The following is a 20,433-nucleotide window of genomic DNA, read 5'->3' as shown; positions in this document are numbered from 1 at the left end:
CATGTTAACAAAACAACAGAAATAAGCCAACAGTTCATCTGAAGATTTGTTATTAATTTAAATATACAGGTCCTAATCATACAGACAGCTGCACCTCACTGCAGATACAATAACTTTATATTTAAGATTTCTTGGGATTCATGTTAATGACACACATGATAATTGCTGTTAACAAAAAAAAATCTGCCTGTAATATACAAATAGAAATAAGATATCAGATCACCTGAAATTTGTTCTTGTAGTAATTTATTTATTTATTTTATCTTGTGCTCTCACGTTATCGTCATTCTCATTAAAATACTTGCCCTTATATCGACTTTAACACATGTAAAGAACAACAAATTACATCTCTGTACAAAGTAGGCTTATGCCATACCTTTCTGTCAAGATCTTCGTTACAAGCAACAGTTGTAAAGCGCACGTTGGATGCTGGTAAAGTGTCACTGTCAATGTGTAAACTAATATAGTTTGTGTGAAAGTGTTCTGGACATCAAAATGGAGGCAGACAGATACGAAAAAAGCCGCCTATACTGTCGCAGTAAGTAAATACTAAATTTACATCCATGTCGACAGATAAGCTATAGTCATGGCGATACATTAAAGTGTGACCCATCTTTCTGCCATAGAACCAGCACCCAGCATTATGCTACTACCAGTAATGATGTAACTTTCCGGATCCTCCCGAAACCATCTGAAGATGAACCTGAAAAGGTTCGAAAACGGGTTCATGTAATAAAGCGTTATTATTGAAAAAAAAGTAACTGGTTGCAGTTGTGTATAACTTATTTACATTCATATATTTATATTTAAATAACGTATTTGTAATAAGCACATTGTATTATTATTTTCCACAGTGTTTAAGAATTCAGGTCCTGTCATAGATAAGTGATCTAGATTCAACAGTCCGATTAAGAATGTGGTTTACCCAGCCTATGATATAATGAGAGTCGTATTCGGATATTCACATTAAGACTGACGGCTGAATCCGATTATAACGATCTGGTATCGAAATGAAATTACAGAAATCGGATAATTTGAACGCCTGTATTGCAACAATGCTGCGCACATAAATTCCTATGATAGAGTAACATGTGGCAACTATCTCAGAAAAAGTGAGAAATTTGTCTACTTGCAGCAATGTAACGTAATTATAACCCATATTTGTTGTTGTTGTTGTTGTTGTTGTTGTGGTTTTTAGTCCTGAGACTGGTTTGATGCAGCTCTCCATGCTACTCTATCCTGTGCAAGCTTCTTCATCTCCCAGTACCTACTGCAGCCTACATCTTTCTGAATCTGCATAGTGTATTCATCTCTTCGTTCCCTCTACGATTTTTACCCTCCACGCTGCCCTCCAATACTAAATTGGTGATCCCTCGATGTCTCAGAATATGTCCTACCAACCGATCCCTTCTTCTGGTCAAGTTGTGCCACAAACTTCTCTTCCCCCCAACCCTATTCAATACTTCCTCATTAGTTTTGTGATCAACCCATCTAATCTTCAGCATTCTTCTGTAGCACCACACTTCAAAAGCTTCTATTCTCTTCATGTCTAAGCTATTTATTGTCCACGTTTCACTTCCACACATGGCTACACTCCATACAAATACTTTCAGAAACGACTTCCTGACATTTAGATCTATACTCGATGTTAATAAATTTTTCTTCTTCAGAAACGCTTTCCTTGCCATTGCCAGTCTACATTTTCTATCCTCTCTACTTCGACCAACATAAGTTATTTTGCTCCCCAAATAGCAAAACTCCTTTACTACTTTAAGTGTCTCATTTCCTAATCTAATTCCCTCAGCATCACCCGACTTAACCCATATTTATGTGATGGAAATACTGAATCGAACAATACACATCTATTTCAGTGGTGGGAAGATACACCATTTCGGATTTGCTGATGACATAATGACAATAATAATAATTATAAGAATAATAATAAAAATCCCGAGTGGCCGATAGGGGAAACCCTTCGCCATATGGGTGGTACCGAGGAAATCAAATACTTGGGGTGAACCAAATGCTAACACAACCGGCTACTCAATCCGTTGAGCCCTAAATCCAGACACGTCTCAGTGAAAATCACCGCTACTCTGGTCACCGTCTGCTAGCTCAATGATCTCGGCTGAAAATATTTGCTTCCAAAGGCTTCAACACCCTCTGGTCCTGTCCGGTCCTGGAATCACCCAGGCCAACCGATGAAACACAAACAAACACGAACTGTGCAAGCAAAGTCAACTTTACTCCAGGTGGTACATAACCAGCCTGTCGACAGGCGACAGTTGGATTTTCGGATTCTGGGGAGTCCAGTTTAGCACGGCAGAGAATATCGAAGATCTCTGGTAAATTTCCCTACAAGCAGAAACATGCATTTGAAAACTAAACATCGATACACTGATCCAAACACAAAAACTAAATAATCTCACAAAAGAAATCGACCGACAAAATATTCTCATCCTTGCTCTTCAAGAACCACGACTAACTGACAGTGAAATCTTGCATTACGGTTCAAATGGCTCTGAGCACTGTGCGATTTAACTTCTGAGGTCATCAGTTGCCTAGAACTTAGAACTAATTAAACGTAACTAACCTAAGGACATCACACACGTCCATGCCCGAGGCAGGATTCGAACCTGCGACCGTAGTGGTCGCTCGGCTCCAGACTGTAGCGCCTAGAACCACACGGCCACTCCGGCCGGCTTGCACTACGGAAACCATTGCATCTTCAAGAACAAAATACAACAAAAGGTAGCGAAAGGCGTACCAATCTTCTGCACTGCAATTCTCGAACACAGATCTATCGTCAACTCTGTCAAAGAAATCACACCCATCAACAATTAAATGGTTCAAATGGCTCTGAGCACTATGGGACTTAACTGCGGAGGTCAACAGTCCTCTAGAACTTAGAACTACTTAAACGTAGCTAACCTAAGGACATCACACTTATCAATGCCCGAGACAGAATTCGAACCTGCCACCGTAGTAGTCGCGCGATTCCGGACGGAAGCGCTTAGAACCGCTCGGCCAACGTGGCCGGCCCATCAACAATCGACTTATGACTATGCTCATACAGAGCCCCAGGAAAAGATATACACTCATCAATGCACATGCCCCTACAAACATCGAAAATAAGAAAAACACCGAAAATGTCCAAAAATTCTGGAACACATTCGAAAATTCTGTGAGCAAAATTCACCAAGATGACGTGAAAATACAAATGGGAGACTTCAACTCTCTATTTGGGATAGAAAAAAACCTGTAGAAAAATCATTGGTACAAATTCAACACACCGAAACGATTAGACCAACGGCACACGTCTAACTGACATTTGCCAACAATTCAACCACAAAAGGATGTCTTCCCACTTTAGGAAAAAAACAGTTCCCAGGTAACATGCTTTGCTACCAGATGCGAGATGCTTTCGTTCGCCTTTCGAGACTCGCTGAAAGCCAGATTTTTAATTCTTTTGTAGCAGAGATACAAGCAGGCAGATACAAACTCAATAAGGGAATCGTAAGACAACGCTCGAGCAAAATTCGTCTTGCTACTTTCAGTAACCCTTAGTGTCAGAGCGAAAACCTTAACGGTACTGCCAATACATAATGCCACTTTTGTTTTCTGTCGACATATTTTTTGTTGTTGTGAATACATAATTTTATCTATGAAATGCCACATTTTCATAATACTTGCGAATGATACAGGAAGTGAAGTAAATACAGATCTTTTCGAAGTCAAAAGTCGGTAATATTCTACTAATTCGTGTTAAAATAGCCTCCATCATCTTACAGACACTTAATGCTTTATTAAGATAGATTGCCGTCGTGATGTTTCTGTAGTAAGCCGAAATTAATTTTGTATTAGTACAGTAAATATTTTAATTGCATATTCCACTAATTTACTAAACGCAACAGTAAACATCAAAGAGAATTTAATCAGCAGCAGAATTTTCTTTCATGATATCTAAAACGATCTGACAGTGCTAATGTTGTTTACAAATTCTACGCCCGTAGAAACCCACTGGTTCTAACGATGTCATTAAAACAGTTTAGTTTTAAGAGTATTTTCGTCTAGAAATGAATTGCCTTGGCGGTTGATCGATCAAGAGAAGGAACGGTAAAATTTTACGAATATATGACGAGAGGGACAAGTGCTTGAGAGAGGACTTCCCTATCAATACAAGTGCCTGAGAGACGACTTTCCTATCAATCTCCTGGATAGTCTTGTTTCTCAAATCAACAGAGTTTGTTATCATGCAGTAGCATAAGTGATGGAATTTTGTTGCTGCGTTTCCTTGCACTGCGACCAAAAAGTGTCTCAGTTGTTGGCAACAAATTCCAGCTATGTTGCATACACCCTTTTGGGCAGAATTCGTAGCCCAAAACACACTTTTGGAGCTATCACAGGAAGTTAACGATAAAGGCATCATAACACGTCACCAGTAACTGTACTGCATAGGAATGCTCAATGAGCGACCTGATGACGTTCAATTATAGTCACTCCGTTGATTTTTGTTGTTTCGAATTAGAGCATGCAGTACTCCTTCACCAGACTTCTGAACTCTGCCTGTTTAATGGAAATGTCGCATGACGGTGAAATGGTAATCTATCACATATATCAGTAGTCGAGACTTCCTGAATGTGGAAAATCATTCATGCCAGAACGATCTATGTTAAAACAAGAATATTTTTTTCTGGCGTATTTTTCCCAAAAGCCTCGCTCCACACACAGTTCAAATCTTTCTAGCTGCCTGCTCTGCATTCACCCCTCTGTTATACCAAAAGTAAACGTTGTGTTGCAGATGTTACACCTTTTTCCACTTGCGGCTCAATTTTACAATGCTTAACTGTGGTTCATGATTTCCAAGTGTTCAAAATCCAATGTTAACTGCAAGATGATAACTAGAACTTCAAATTCGAAGATGACAGCGTGGCGCCGCGTTCACATGTCCGGCGCCGGATTTCAGGCGGCGGGTGGCGTCTGGCCGGTGGCCGGTAGCCGCTGCAGCACGAGGAAATGCTCGAGCGGAAGCTGTTACGATTGCCACGCAGCCACGAGCTGTCCTCTGGAATTGTTTCTGGAAGTACTTGTTATTGATGGTGGGTAGAATGTTAAGCGAATTATCTTCGATGTTCAATCAGACTTATAATTTTAGTTCGAAATGTGGTAAAAAAAAAAAAAAAAAGATACCGTTGGACGGGAACAGGCGACTATCAGTTTAGAATGCACGACGATTACCACTAGACCACGGGCTCGCACAATCGCAGAACCTCTCGGAAGTAGACAACACTTTCTCCTAACACTTCCACATCTTACAGTGTTGCCAGATTGTGCAGACTGCCGGACTTAGGGGCGGTCAGTTTTATTGGACACCGTAAGTGAACGACTCGGACATAGTCTCTGTGGCGGCCGGCCGGCGGTCAGTTTTTATGTCTAAGACTGCACGTGAAGATGAATATGTAATAGTCATGAGGGATTGGAATGCGATTGTAGGGGAAGGAGCAGAAGAAAGATTTACGGGAGAATATGGGCGTGGTAGTAGGAATGATGTAGGAGAAAGGCTGATTGAGTTCTGTAATAAATTTCAGATACGGGCAGATTTCACTTGATTACATCATGGTCAGACAGACTGGATTGTAAGGTGTACCCAGAAGCAGATACAGACTGAGATCACAGTAATGAAGAGTACGCTGAAGTTTAAGAGATTAGTCAGAAAGGATCAGTGGGCAATGAAATGGGATAGGGAAGTACAAAGGAATGTAGTGATACGCTTGAAGTTCACTGAGGCTGTAAATACTGCGATAAGGAGTAGCTCAGTAGGCAGTTAAGTTGAAGAGGAATTGGCATCTCTAGAAAGGGTAACCACAGAACTTGGTAAGACAAACGTAGGTCCAAAGAACGTAACTGCGAAGAAACCATGGGTAACAGAAAAAATACTTCACTTGATTGAAAAAAGAAGAAAGTACAAAAATGTTCACGGAAATTCAGGAACGCACAAATACCAGTAACATAGGAATGAAAGATATAAGAAGCGCAGGGAAACAAATGCGAAATGGCTGCATAAAAAATGTGAAGAATTCGAAAAAGAAATGATTCTCGGAAGGACTGACTCAGCATATAGAAAAGTCAAAACAGCGTTTGGTAAAATTAAGAGTAAGGCCAGTAACATTGTTGTTGTTGTTGTGGTCTTCAGTCCTGAGACTGATTTGATGCAGCTCTCCATGCTACTCTATCCTGTGCAAGCTTCTTCATCTCCCAGTACCTACTGCAGCCTTCTGAATCTGCTTAGTGTATTCATCTCTTGGTCTCCCTCTATGATTTTTACCCTCCACGCTGCTCTCCAGTACTAAATTGGTGATCCCTTGATGCCTCAGAACATGTCCTACCAACCGATCCCTTCTTCTAGTCAAGTTGTGCCACAAACTCCTCTTCTCCCCAATTCTATTCAATACCTCCTCATTAAGGGTGCAATAGGAATTCCACTGTTAAATGTAGAGGAGAGAGGGCATAGCTGGAAAGAGTACACTGAAGCCCTCTAGGCCTCTATGAGGGGGGACTTGTCTGACGACGTGATAGAAGAAGAAACAGGAGTCGATTTAGAAGAGGTAGGGGACCCAGTATTAGAATAAGAATTTAACAGAGTTTGGAAGACTTGAGATCGAATAAGGCAGCAGGGATGGATAACACTCCATCAGACTTTCTAAAATCATTGTGTGAAGTGACAACAAAACGACTATTCACGTTGATGTGTAGAATGCATGAGTCCGACGACATACCATCGGAATTTATGGGAAAACATCATCCACACAATTCCCAAGATTATAAGAGCCGACAAGTGCGAGAATTATCGCACCATCAGCTTTTCGGCTCATGCATGCTTCCAAGTTGCTGGCAAGAATAATACACCGAAGAATGGAAAAGATGATTGAGGATCTGTTATATGACGACCATTTTGGCTTTAGGAAAGGTAAAGGCACCAGAGAAGTAACTCTGACGTAGCGGTTGGTAATGGAAGTAGGATTTAAGAAAACTCAACAAACATTCATAGGATTTGTCGACCTGGAAAAAGTTTTCGACAAAGTAAAATGGTGCAATAGTTTCGAAATTCTGAGAAAAATAACGGTAAGCCAAAGGGAAGGACGGGTAAGGTGCAATATGTCAAGAGCCAAGAGGGAAAAATAAGAGTGGAAGACCAAGAACAAAGTGCTCGGATTAAAAAGAGTGTAAGACAGGGAAGACGGAAATGTAAGAAAGGTTCAAGTGTGGAATTAAATTTCAAGGTGAAAGGATATCAGTAAGATTCGCCGACGGCATTATTGTCCTCAGTGGATAGTAAAGAAAAATTAAAGGATATGCGGGTACAACGCACACACAGGTAGCCGACTTGGCAACGTAATACATATGTCTTTGGTCGCCCGTCACAAACAGTCCATGTATGGGATCCTTTTATATTAAATACGGTGGGACGTGCTCCGCCGCGGTAATATATGTGGCGGTATGTATCTCTCGTAAGACGGCCGCAGCACAACTAAAGCTCACTTCTACTGCTGGCGTACATGGCCACAGGTGGATGTCCGACATGCTTCCTCAAACAGTTCTCCTAGTTACACTAACGGAAATATTCTGTGTCACACTATGAAGCATCAAACCGATGTTTATCAAACTTTGTGGACGAACTTACTTTCTTCATCAACATCTGTACGAGGTGTGACACGCTCGTAGATATGAGTACACTGTTAGTTTCGTTGTTGCATAGAAGCAAGTTGTCTCCAAATGACATCTTGAGGAACCTTTGCCATGCCTGTAGCCTATGCTGTTTCAGTCCGTGAAGAGCGCTCGCTGGAGTCTGGAGTAGAAGTACGTGTGTTCCCGATGCATCCCAAAAAGGCTGCAGAGGCGACATATCAGGGGACCAAGCAAGCCTGTCACGCATCTGTACGTTCCTTAATGTGTTGGTGGCGTGAAATGCACTGTGAGATACTCATTACTCTGCTGGAATATATGTTTTAATACTCTGCTCATTGTGAGTAGGACAACAGTGTTTGCCATTCTTGCCACGTACCCGCGATCATTCTGCGTCCCTTCAGTACCTACCAAATCAGTCCTAGTTCAAATGGCTCTGAGCACTATGCGACTTAACTTCTGAGGTCATCAGTCGCCTAGAACTTAGAACTAATTAAACCTAACTAACCTAAGGACATCACACACATCCATGCCCGAAGCAGGATTCGAACCTGCGACCGCAGCGCTCGCTCGGCTCCAGACTGTAGCGCCTAGAACCGCACGGCCTCAGTCCTAGTGTCGCATCCAATAGTCCCCCCTACCATGGTTCCTAGAGTTGGAGAGTTATGATTCTCGAGAATCGCTGATTCGTGTGACATTTCACCAAGTCGTCTACAGCCACGTTGACGTTGATCTGATGGCCAAAACCAGAAGTGAAACTCATAGGTGAACACCACAGATTACCACTCAGTGTCTCAGTTGACTCTATCTCTACACCACGCAAGTCTCTGTTGTCTGTACGACACTTGGCAAATCGAGAGCTCAAAGCAGTTTAGTATAATCTGTCCTCGGCGGTTTGTGATGACAATTTGCCTGCTCCATCTGTTCAATTTCAACGGAACCAGTCGAACAATCCTACTTTCTTCTCATGGTATAGTCCTTATGGTAGGACCCGTGCCTACTCTTCTTGCTATGTTGTTGTGTGAGTCCATCTTGTCATTATTCATTCTGTGAAGCATCAGTGCTATCTGTCAGTATAATGCTCACATGTCTCTCATGCCAATGACTCAGCCTATTTCAGAGCCTGAAGGATGGCGGAAAGATGAATATGCAGACCCTCTGGGCATGATCTGCCTGTTGGGACTGAGCCCCTTCTGGTAAATTATGAATATTATTTGTGCTGGTTTTGTGTAATATATTTGGTAGTGAAGATGAATGAAATTTTATAAAGGCTTATCAGAAAGTTTCCCTTCAAAGGCCTAGGGACTAGAATCGATATGCCAATAAGGCAAAATCACTGAGACCATCGACGTGATCATCCCAAGGACGCAAGGAGTTGAAGATGCCCGTCTGACAAAGCACCATGCCCTGCTGCGTGAGGAAGTCCATAGCTGCCTGCTGCACATCTTCGTCCGTCAGTTACCGTCGACCTTACAAAGGTCTTTTTTAAGGCACCGAACGCTTGATAATCGCATGGGGAGAGATCAGAATTTTAGGGCGGGTGTTTGCGTATCACCCTCTTGAGTTGGCGTAATTTCTGCGTTACGAAATTTGTGATACGGAAACGTGTGCTGTCGTGAAGCAGCAGCACCCTCCTTGTCGCAGATTTCCCGTACGTTTCGCCCTGATTGTATGCTCTAACTTCTCCAGCATCGCGGAGTGGCTTCCCCCAGTTATGGAAACACCAGGTAATAGATGAGTCTGCCTCCCAAATCGACCGGCGTCTTGTATCGAATCGCGAACAGCAAGGAGCTTGGCACACCATCCCACAGCGGTGTTTTTCGACAGATATACTGATCAATTAACGTTCTTCATTCTCCGAAGGATGTCTTCTGGTGCCTGTCCTGTGGCAGTCAAAAACAGAATAACAGCATGTTTGTCCTGTTTGGACGCGTTTGGTAATGACGTTGTCGTAGTTCACTTTTCCGAATTTACAGCATGCCCGTTGGAATGACACAAACGACACATTAATTCCTTCCCTAAATGTCGGGACTCATATACCGGCGTCATGTCGTGCTATGTTGCATATACACTTCAGCAATGCCCACACGCAGATACTCTTTCATCGCCCGTTATACTAAAATATAATCGCATAAGAGCGACATTTTAAGCAACACACCTCATAGACATGGAAATGTTGGAATATCAGTTCCCTTGCGTTTGGCCATAGTGTTCGATTTCTGTCAGTGTTTGTGAGAGGCCCGATGTAGTTTTCTCTCTTCATCATTATCTACACTGTATAGCAGCACTGGCCAAAGGTCTGACAGGTGCAGGAGAATTTTAAAGTGTGAAGAGAGTGATCTTTTCGTCAGGATGTACGAAAAGCTACCAGGTGGTTAAAAGTAAAGTGCAGCTACTCACAGGTGCAGTGTGGGCTGCAATAATCCTATGGCATCAAAGCGTGGTAAATATGCTAATGCATTAATGCCGAACCTACTTACACTGGAAAAAAAATTAGTTCCACTTTTCGGGCACAAGGTGTAGAGCTGGCACTGTACAGCATCTCGTTATGTCTCTGGTGCTCATATTGAACAAATTGTGTAAGCGACAGTTAATAATATAATCAACATTCTCACTTGTTTGACCTTTCCTGTCCACGCCCCATTCCTGATTCATTATGTATGGAAACATTTCTATACGTCTTTCTTGCATTCACAGCGCCAGACTTGCGCCTGGTGGCCTAAAGTGGAACTAATTTTTATTTTCAGCATTATGCATTAACGCATTACTATATCCAGCAAGTTTCGCTGCCATAAAATTATTACAGCCCACACTGGGCTTTTATTATAACCACCTGGTATTTAGAGTACTGTGTTAATAACCGCTATTTCGTTTCCATTATTTCTATGAAAAAGTCTTTCTAGACACATAAAACGAACAGCTCTCTTGATGACCATACCCTCTACAAGCAAGGTCTGTATTTGTTTGGTATGCGTCACTAATTTGTGAGAAATACATAGCCGGCTGGAGCGGCCGAGCGGTTCTAGGCGCTACAGTCTGGATCTGCGTGACCGCTACTGTCGCAGGTTCGAATCCTGCCTCGGGAATTGATGTGTATGATGTCCTTAGTTTAGTTAGGTTTAAGTAGTTCTAAGTTCTAGGGGACTGATGACCTCAGAAGTTAAGTCCCATAGTGCTCAGAGCCATTTGAACCATTTGAGAAATACATAAGCCACATCGTTTTTACTGTACTTGTAATCAGTTTTGGGTGACCAAAACTTAGTGGTCATTATGTTTGACTTTTCTTAGTCCTCTTCAAAATATGAATTATTTAATGAAACACCACTCATAGATTAGGCCTTAGGCCTGGCCGGCTGTTGCCTGCAAGGTAGTACGAGGAGTAATCTACGATCCTGAGGCATGTGATCAGAATGTCCCCAATCCCTCTAACCTTTATTGCCAGTACGTGAATCTTGATGATACCGCCGCTTCTTTAATCGAGCAGCTCCTCATTTGGACTCAGAACGCTTAGTGGACCCCGTTCCAAATCGCCCTACGTAAAAAAAAAATTGCATTAAAGCCAGCGACACTAAACACGTGGTTTTTTCCCGTTCTATCTGTTTCTTTGTTATTTTTCGTCTTGAAGCGTGTGCGGATGTCATATGACACCTCTTGACACCTCTTCGGGTTCACCGTTTTAAACTTTACTCTGTTTTTATTATTTATTTATCATTATTGTATGAAGTGACTTGCCCCCTGAGCGAACATGCCCAGCTACCATGCTGGCAACCACTCGGCTACTCTTCAAATTACATACTTTGATAGGCCACCTACTTTTAAATAACGCAGGAACAAAATGTTACGAATTGGTTGCTTAACACGTCCATTTGTTTTATTGATTCATTGTAAAGCAATCATACATTGAAACGACGAAACTTCAGTAGTTTTATCACAAACGACGCGGCCACACTCGCAGAAGAATTTTTGTTGAAACGGATCTGCGTACAAAAGTCTACGCTCTTTTACTGAAAAAAGGTGTTTTGAAAGCTACATTTTTTGGGTTGTTTGTATAAAGTGAAACTCCGGTCCAGCATTCAATCTGAGGACGAACCTCTAATTGGTCAATACAACCGATTGCTACCAGCCTAGGATCAAACAAAGACGGCCGTCGTCTACCCATTCTGGCCCACTATTGTGCAGCAGCGTATTCCAGAAAACGGTAAGCGTGCAAACTAAAGGTAAACCTTTCTTATCATAAAGTTGAGCAGCAGTGGAGGAGGCCCTAACCCTTTCATCGCCAAGATGCGAGCACTAACGTGGCGTCTCCCAGCTGCTGTTCTAAGTTTGGATGGCTAGCTAGTTCAGCATTAGCATTCAAAAACTCATTGGGATATTCGTTGTGTTATAGGGTTTACCCAAAAGCACATTTTTTTTAAATCTTCATTTATTATCATACAAGCAACGTTATGTGATATAATTAGCCATTCAGTTTTAAAAATTACAAAAATACTTACATAAAATCTTCTTTCCGTCCTATAGCTTTATGCAAAATCATTTACGGAGTCACTACTTTCAATACCAGTATCGTCTTCAATACTAATTAAAGATAAATCAGTTAGGCTCCTCTTTGACATGTCGATCTGAAAACGGCTTTCACTATGAGTTACTGTGACTGGTAATTTTGTTCTAAGCCTCTTATTCATATAAAACTGACCTGTTCCCCATTTTTATGTGTAAAATAAAATTATTAATGTAGCATTTTTGAGTAATCATTAATAAGTAGTTTTAGTGAGGGATTGCACGCTCAGCCTTCGCCGCCTTCCTGGCTCCAGCACACGGGTGCCGTGCTCTTCTTGCATCCGGCCTCTGACCAGCAAGGGAGAGAGAAGCGCTCTTATGTGAACTCGGGGCAGATATAGGCCTGATATACACTACATCCAAACTTATGTCGTGTAGGTCATTCTCAGAAACACGAGATGCTTCCACGTGAGTAAAATGTCAGGATTCAAGATTCAGGAGGAAATACGTTAGGGCGATCAATATTTGATTGTGGTTTCAAGAGAGATGATCAACATGTGATCATCATTGTAAGGGAGGTTTGAGTGAGAGTTAGCTGCAATAAATTTCTTCTGCACAACTACATTGCATTCTCTTCCAATGGATGACAATCAGCATATAAGAAATCCTCACCCAATTTGCTTACTTTTACTGTATTAAGTCATACGGTATCACATTTTGGGTTAACTCCACAAACCGAGAGAACATTTTTAGAGTGCAGAAGTGTGTAATAAGACGTATTTGTGACATAAATTCAAGAATAGCATGTCTAAACCTGTTCAAAGAATTGGATATACTATCTACTGCTCAGTACACTTATTCTTTCATGAAGCTTGTTGTAGGTAATACGTCACTTTTTCCATCCCCTAGCTCTACACACAACATCAGTACTTGGAATAAAAACAGTCTACATAAATATTTTAAATCATTTAACTTGGTGCAAAAATGGATCCATTATTCTAAAACACGTATTTTCAATAATTTTCCAGCAGACAAGTTTAGTTTTAGACAAAAGACAGTTTAGACAGACACCAAATCCATATAAGTATATAGTTCGGGCAATACCAGCCATGACCTTCTTCTTCTGCGCGGATCCACACATATTACCCAAACTCTTACGGGACTTGGTAAGAATGTCTTCCACGAGTAATGAGTGGGTTGGGTAGGGACACTACGAATGTAATGTGTGGATGTGTGGACATATAAGGTGAGAATGTGGGTCTCGCGGGAGGCGTGCGCGAGATAGTCCCTGCAGTCGCACTATCCTCTGTGCCCTCGGTGGCTCAGATGGATAGAGCGTCTGCCATGTAGGCAGGAGATCCGCGGTTCGAGTCCTGGTCGGGACGCCTGGCCCCGTTGATATATATCAACGACCGTCAGCAGGTGAAGGTATTAATATATAACCCTAATTTAGTTTAGACAGAGTCTGAAAGATTATTTGGTGACTGACACTTTCCATTCCATAGACGAATTACTTAACAGAAACTGTTAGACCAATTTAGGTAAAAATGTCCATTAAATTTCATGTTTGGCAACACTTGATTGTAACAGACAAGTAATTAGATACTTATATGTTTGATCATTAAACTGAAAGTGCATATTTGTGTTTCTTTTTGACAGTGAATAACTTTTGTAAATATTAGAAGTTTCAGTTTATTTTTGCTTACCTATATATCTTTATAGCTTTCTGACTAAAGATCACTGAAATCAGTATAATATTGACGCGTTCTAAACATGTTTGTCATATTAAGTTTGTTGCGTGAGCCGAGAGAGAAATAAATAATGTAACGAGTGTGTTTAAACATGAAAATTTCTATAATCCGCTTTCGTGAGTCCTTGTTACTTCTGTAAGTTATTTATGAGACAGCTGCTGATCGGTATGAGGCGATCGCTTCCAGGGTTTGCCAGTACTGACCTAGAAGCAAGTAAACACTGCCCCTTCTCACGCCCCTCTAAACGCGTGGGCTATGTCATTATTTCTCCTCTCCTCGCATTTCCTTGAACCAAGCCATCTTCTTTCCGTTGAAGCACGAACAGAAAAAAGACTACATGTTGACAACAGAACCAATTATTACACAAAAACTTTTCGGTATCTGTTGGTCAGGAAATTTGAACCACTGATAGTAATTATCAGGATTAATACCTACAACAGTGATACTGACGAAATTTATGGGAGAACAGGCTGTCAATAAGGGAGCCAGGAGAATAAAAAAAGAAACATTTTTTATTACGGGAGATCTAGAGATATACGAAAGAGTTCGTCACCTACAACTAGTGCTCCAATTTCCTCCCCTTCCCCTCCTGCCCCCCTTTTCGGACGCCCATGATGTCAACGCCGTCGGTGTATGAAAACGAGAAATGTTTACTATTTGTTCATTACGTCCTGACTGAGAGGCACCTAGTTCTGGATCAGCCAAAGTCTGTCAACCTCCGACCACAAATGTATACTGGCAGCTGCTGCAAACACTGGCAAACTAAAAACACAGCACAGGAAATGTATTCGCAGTTGCGAATGTGAGCCACTTTCGGCTGTGTATTGGAATGAAGATAATGAAAATTTGTACTGTACCATGATTCTAACCCGGATTTCCCACATAACCACTTTGGCTATTCAAGCACAAATCACAACCAGACCCAAACTTCCATATGTCAAAGTCCATGTGGCATAACTTGCTCTCGTTCATTATGTATGTACCCTTCCAGGAACGACATATTTATTGAGAGTCGGGGGCCTGACTTCGAACATACATGCATGCATGTGCGAAGAAACATCGCATCGTACTTCTTAGTAATACAGGCACTGCTATTTTGTATTTATTCGCTCGATTCTTAACAAATGTGTCCTCCTGGACAGCAATACATTTAGAATACAAGTTCAGGTTGTAACACACAGAAGACGACACATGGAAGTATGGGTCTAGTTATTATTCGTGCACAGATGGCTAAAGCGGTTAAAGCGGTGACCACTCACGTAAAGCGGGAGATCCAGGTTCGAGTCCCAGTCTGACACAAATTTTCATTATCATTATTCCTATACACAGCCTAAGGTGGTTCATATCCACAACTGTAAATACATTTACAGTATTTCATAATGGCTGTAGTCGACGCTGTGCCTTCAAAGGAACATTGCATCGTATTTCTAAAAAACACAGTCACTGCTATTTCGTAAAAACACAATACCTATACGAACAGTGTGTTAACTGTAAGTTGGCAGGTTGAAAGAGGGGGATGAGGAAGGGGGGGGGGAGGAATGAGTAGAGGAAACAAGCCTGATGCACACATGGACAAAAAAAATGTGTGTGAAATCTTATGGGATTTAACTGCTAAGGTCATCAGTGCATAAGCTTACACACTACTTAACCTAAATTATCCTAAGGACAAACACACACACCCAAGTCCGAGGGAGGACTCGAACCTCCACATGGACACCTAAGGGCTGTGAGGCCTCGGATGGGAAGCGGCCCCGCCTTCAAAAGTTTCAGGCACATTAACTTGTTCTTTATGCTTCAGAGCAAAAGCAGAAGTCGATTGCTTAAATGTTGTTCGTAACTGAAACGGAAATCATTTTATGTATTGACGGTAACAATTACATGACTGGCTGGAGTGGCCGAGTGGTTCTAGGTGCTTCAGTCTGGAACCGTGTGACAGCTACGGTCGCAGGTTCGAATCCTGCCTCGGGCATGGATGTGTGTGATGTCCTTAGGTTAGATTTAAGTAGGACTGATGACCTCAGATGTTAAGTCCCATAGTGCTCTTACAGAAAGGCAATGTGGAAGAGCCAGCACTGCGTAACGAAAGCGCGGCTTGTTCTACCCGCACTATTATTCTCCTTGCATCTGTCAATAAGTTGGGGTTTGGCGGGAGAACTCCGCTAAGAACTTCAGCAGGTCGTCACGGAAAAAGATCACCTTGCTCGTTTTTGACAAATTATTGTTGTTGCAGACGAGTGGGACGACGGAGTGCGGCAGGCGTCGGAGGCGCAGCTGCGGCAGCTGCTGGAGGACAGCGTGTTGCCGCAGGTTGCACGCCGGTACGGCTGGGGGGACAGCGCAGCCGTGCGCGAGGCGCTGCTATGGCGGTACGCGCCATCCGGGCTGGCCGCCATGTTGCAGGTGAGCCGAGGCCGTAGTACCACAGCGGAACAGGATAGAAGCTCTGCAATGAAACGTTCATCTGCGGGGAAAAAGTTGTGTTAAAAAGAAACTAATAATGAAAATCAGGGAACCCACACGAAACTTTCGCATTTTTATAATTTTAAAAAATTGCAGTATTTGAAATAACTGTAGTCATCAGGATAATGGTAGTTGTAGGAATGAAGAGGGAACACCTTTAAAAATGAACATATATTTTTTCATGTGTCCAAAAATATGTTTAGCATTCAGAATGTTTGCATCAGTTTGTATGATAGGCAGAGATCAGGGACTGTCAGTAAGGCCACCATAACCTATAACTTTACCTCACAAACATTTCAGTTACAATAAGCATGTTAGGACATAGTAGCAATATGTGTATTACGATTCAAGACGACAATGACAAATATGTTTGTCATTTCGGAAAGAATATTTGTAGGACAGGAAGAGATAATGAGCTACCGCATTGCTCAAAGCTGTGACAAAGCTGTATACAAATTACTCATTTAATAACTATTTTAAACAAATAATAATAAGATAATATGAAAAGGGAGCCTCTTATTCTTGATTAATAAGTTAGTTTCGTAAAATAAATATGTGAAGCTTGGCATCTGTAACGCCCTTTTGTACATATACTGAGGTGACAAAAGTCATGGGATGGCGAATGCACATATACAGATGGTGGTAGTATCACATACACAAGGCATAAAATGCAGTGCATTGACAGAGCTGCCATTCGTACTTAGGTGACTCATGTGAAATGGTTCCTGACGTGATTGGTGTGTGTGTGTGTGTGTGTGTGTGTGTGCGGTTTGAGGCTTTCGGGCGCTAAACAGCGTGGTCATCAGCGCCCAAACGCATAGAAACAGGAACACATCCAGTGAAGGGACGAAGACGGACACCGAACAAGGAGAACGGCTAAAAGACACAGACCTGACGCAGTTCCAAATCCTCACATACAGAGGCAAAACAAGAGGAGAAGAAATGCACTAAAAGAGGAAAAGAAACACAAGGAAAAGAGAACAGAAATCTAAGTGAAACAAGTAGGTAATCGTGACTGGCGGACCTCTTACCTAAAGCCTGGGTGAGCCAGTCACCCAGCAGCACATTAAAATCCTCTCCCTAAAATCCGAGCCAACAAATTGGACAGGACACAAAACCGTAAGACCTTAACCACAGTCGTTGCGTCGTCTTGCAAAATAGAGGGCAAATCCGGTGGCAAGGAAACCATCGCCCTCTGGTCAGAGAATAAAGGACAGTCAAGTAAAATGTGGCAGACCGTAATCTGGACGCCACAAGCACTGCAGATTGGGGGGTCCTCCCGCCGGAGTAAAAAACCGTGAGTTAAGGGACTGTGCCCGATGCAGAGGCGAGTGAGGAGGACCTCATCCCGCCTGCATGACTGGTAGGACGTACGCCATGGGCGCGTGGTGGCCTTGACCAGACGCAGCTTATTTTCACCGACTGCCAGCCACTCCTCTTCCCATTGACGCATAACACGAAAACGCAAAAGGGAGGTAACAGCATGGAGGGGGACGGCACATTCAACAACGTGAGGGAGGGAACAGGCATCTTTGGCAGCCACATCCGCCAGTTCGTCTCCCCTAATTCCCACGTGCCCCGGCACCCAGCAGAAAGAAACCACCTTCCCCTGCCGTTGCAGGTGGAGTAGGGCATCATGGATGTTCTGGACGACCGTATCCACTGGGTACAAGTGTTGCATGGTCTGAAGGGCACTCAGGGAGTCAGAACAGATGAGAAACTTAAGACTGGGAACACATCTCATCTGCTCCAATGCCCCCAAGATCGCAAACAATTCTGCATCAAAGATGGTAAAAGCTGCAGGAAGCCGTAACTTGACGACTCGATCAGGGAAAACAACAGCACAACCAACAGAGTCCCCCTGTTTAGAGCCATCCGTAAATACTGGTACATGGTCGGGATGCTGGTTTAAAATATCATAAAATAAGGAGGTAAAAACAAACGCAGGAGTGCAGCTCCTCCGGTACTCTGACAAGTCTAAAAGAACGCTGGGCCTCTGGAGCAACCAGGGAGGCAGGCGGGTAAAACCCTGGAGTTGGGGTGCCACACGCTCCACACCAAGGGACTCAAGCAAATGCTTGGCACGAATCCCAAATGGTCTCGTTGCCCTTGGGCGACTGGAAAAGAGACGTTCCATAGGCGGTCGGGCAACAGTAGGGTATGCAGGGGGTATGCAGGGGAGGTAGGACAGGCAAGGAATTGACACACCCGTCGCACCATGAGGAGTTTCCGCCGGATGGCGAGCGGCAGTTCCCCTGCCTCAGCACACAGGCTGGGGATGGGACTGGTACGGAAGGCACCAGTAGCCAGCCTGATACCCTCATGGCGTACTGCGTCAAGAATCTTCAGATACGAAGGCCTCGCTGACCCATACACAGTGCATCCATAGTCAAGACGTGACCGGACGAAAGCCCTACAAAACTGCAGCAGACGCGCCCGATCTGCTCCCCAGGACCGATGGCTCAGACACTTCAAAATATTCAGTGCCTTCAGGGCCCGCACCTTGAGGTCTTTAAGGTGCGGCAACCACGACAACTTGGAATCAAAAGTGAGGCCCAGGAACCTCACAGTGTCTTTAAAAGGAAGAATGATGCCCCTCAGACGCAATTCAGGGGAGGTAAAAGCACGTCGAGAACGATTAAAATGAACACACACACATTTGTCTGCAGAAAAGGTAAAACCCGTCTTCGCAGTCCATGCCTCTAATCGCTTTATCGTAAGCTGCAGCTGCCGACTAGCAGTGACAAGACTGGAGGAAGAACAGAAAACAGCAAAATCGTCCACAAACAAGGAGCACTGGGCAGGACTCCGGATAGTGGACGTGATACTGTTAATGGCGACGGCAAAGAGGGTGACACTTAAAACGCTTCCCTGAGGAACACCATTCTCCTGCAGGTACAAATCAGATAACACATTACCAACCCGGTATCGAAAGAGGCGGCGGGAAAGAAAGGACCGAATGAAGATGGGGAGATGGCCACGAAAGCCCCACTGATGGAGTTGATTGAGGATAAGGCGGCGCCAAGTAGTGTCATACGCCTTATTAATGTCAAAGAATACACCTAGACAATGCTGGTTACGTAGGAAGGCCTGCTGGATGGCCGCCTCAAGCAGGGTCAAGTTGTCTATAGTTGAACGACATCTCCGAAAGCCACACTGAGAGTGGCTAAGGAGCTGCCTGGTCTCGAGCAGCCAAACCAGGCGACAGTTGACCATGCGTTCCAATGTCTTCCCGACACAGCTCGTCAAAGCAATACTCCGATAACTACTGGGATGCAGTCGGTCTTTTCCCGGTTTGAGGAGGGGAATCAAAATCGCTTCCCTCCACGAGTCAGGGAACGTGCCGGATGACCATATCATATTAAAACAATTCAGGAGAACTTCCTTGGATGGCAGCAACAAGTGCTGCAGCATGCTGTACAGGATTTGATCATCACCTGGCGCAGTATCATGAACCACAGACAGCGCCGAATCCAGTTCCCACATTGTGAAGGGTGTAACGGAACATATTAAAGGCTTTACTTTACCGAAGTATGCGATACCCTCCAAAATCAACCAGTTTAACGAGTATTTATGATTACAGAAAAGTTACTGTGTATGTTAACAATGATTGCAAAAAATGGCTCTGAGCACTATGGGACTCAACTGCTGTGGTCATAAGTCCCCTAGAACTTAGAACTACTTAAACCTAACTAACCTAAGGACAGCACACAACACCCAGCCATCACGAGGCAGAGAAAATCCCCGACCCCGCCGGGAATCGAACCCGGGAACCCGGGCGTGGGAAGCGAGAACGCTACCGCACGACCACGAGATGCGGGCAATGATTGCATAACATGTCTGCATAAACAGTCAACCCATTAAATTATACTGAGTAACTGACCCACACAAAAGTTAATATCACTTGATCACTGATACAGCAAATGTCATCATGTAAAAACACTAAGTTCATCTTAAATAATTAATATGAAGTACGAAAAATAGTGGCCAACTTAGGTATTTTGGATCTCCTTAAATAAAAATCACCCAGTGAAACCTATTT

At 43.1% G+C, this 20,433-nt stretch overlaps 1 protein-coding gene across 1 annotated transcript in view; it reads left to right on the top strand.

Moving 5' to 3' along the window:
* Positions 1-20,433, top strand: part of LOC126177043 (carboxylesterase 4A-like) — a 388,219-nt gene that overhangs the window by 279,159 nt on the left and 88,627 nt on the right. The window contains exon 9 of the mRNA XM_049924282.1: positions 16,162-16,331. Coding sequence (XP_049780239.1) covers positions 16,162-16,331 — 170 coding nt within the window. The remainder of the gene's footprint in view (positions 1-16,161; positions 16,332-20,433) is intronic.

Source organism: Schistocerca cancellata, chromosome 1 (genome assembly GCF_023864275.1).
Source record: "Schistocerca cancellata isolate TAMUIC-IGC-003103 chromosome 1, iqSchCanc2.1, whole genome shotgun sequence".
NCBI lineage: Eukaryota > Metazoa > Arthropoda > Insecta > Orthoptera > Acrididae > Schistocerca > Schistocerca cancellata.
This window is presented reverse-complemented; position numbering and strand designations above follow the sequence as displayed.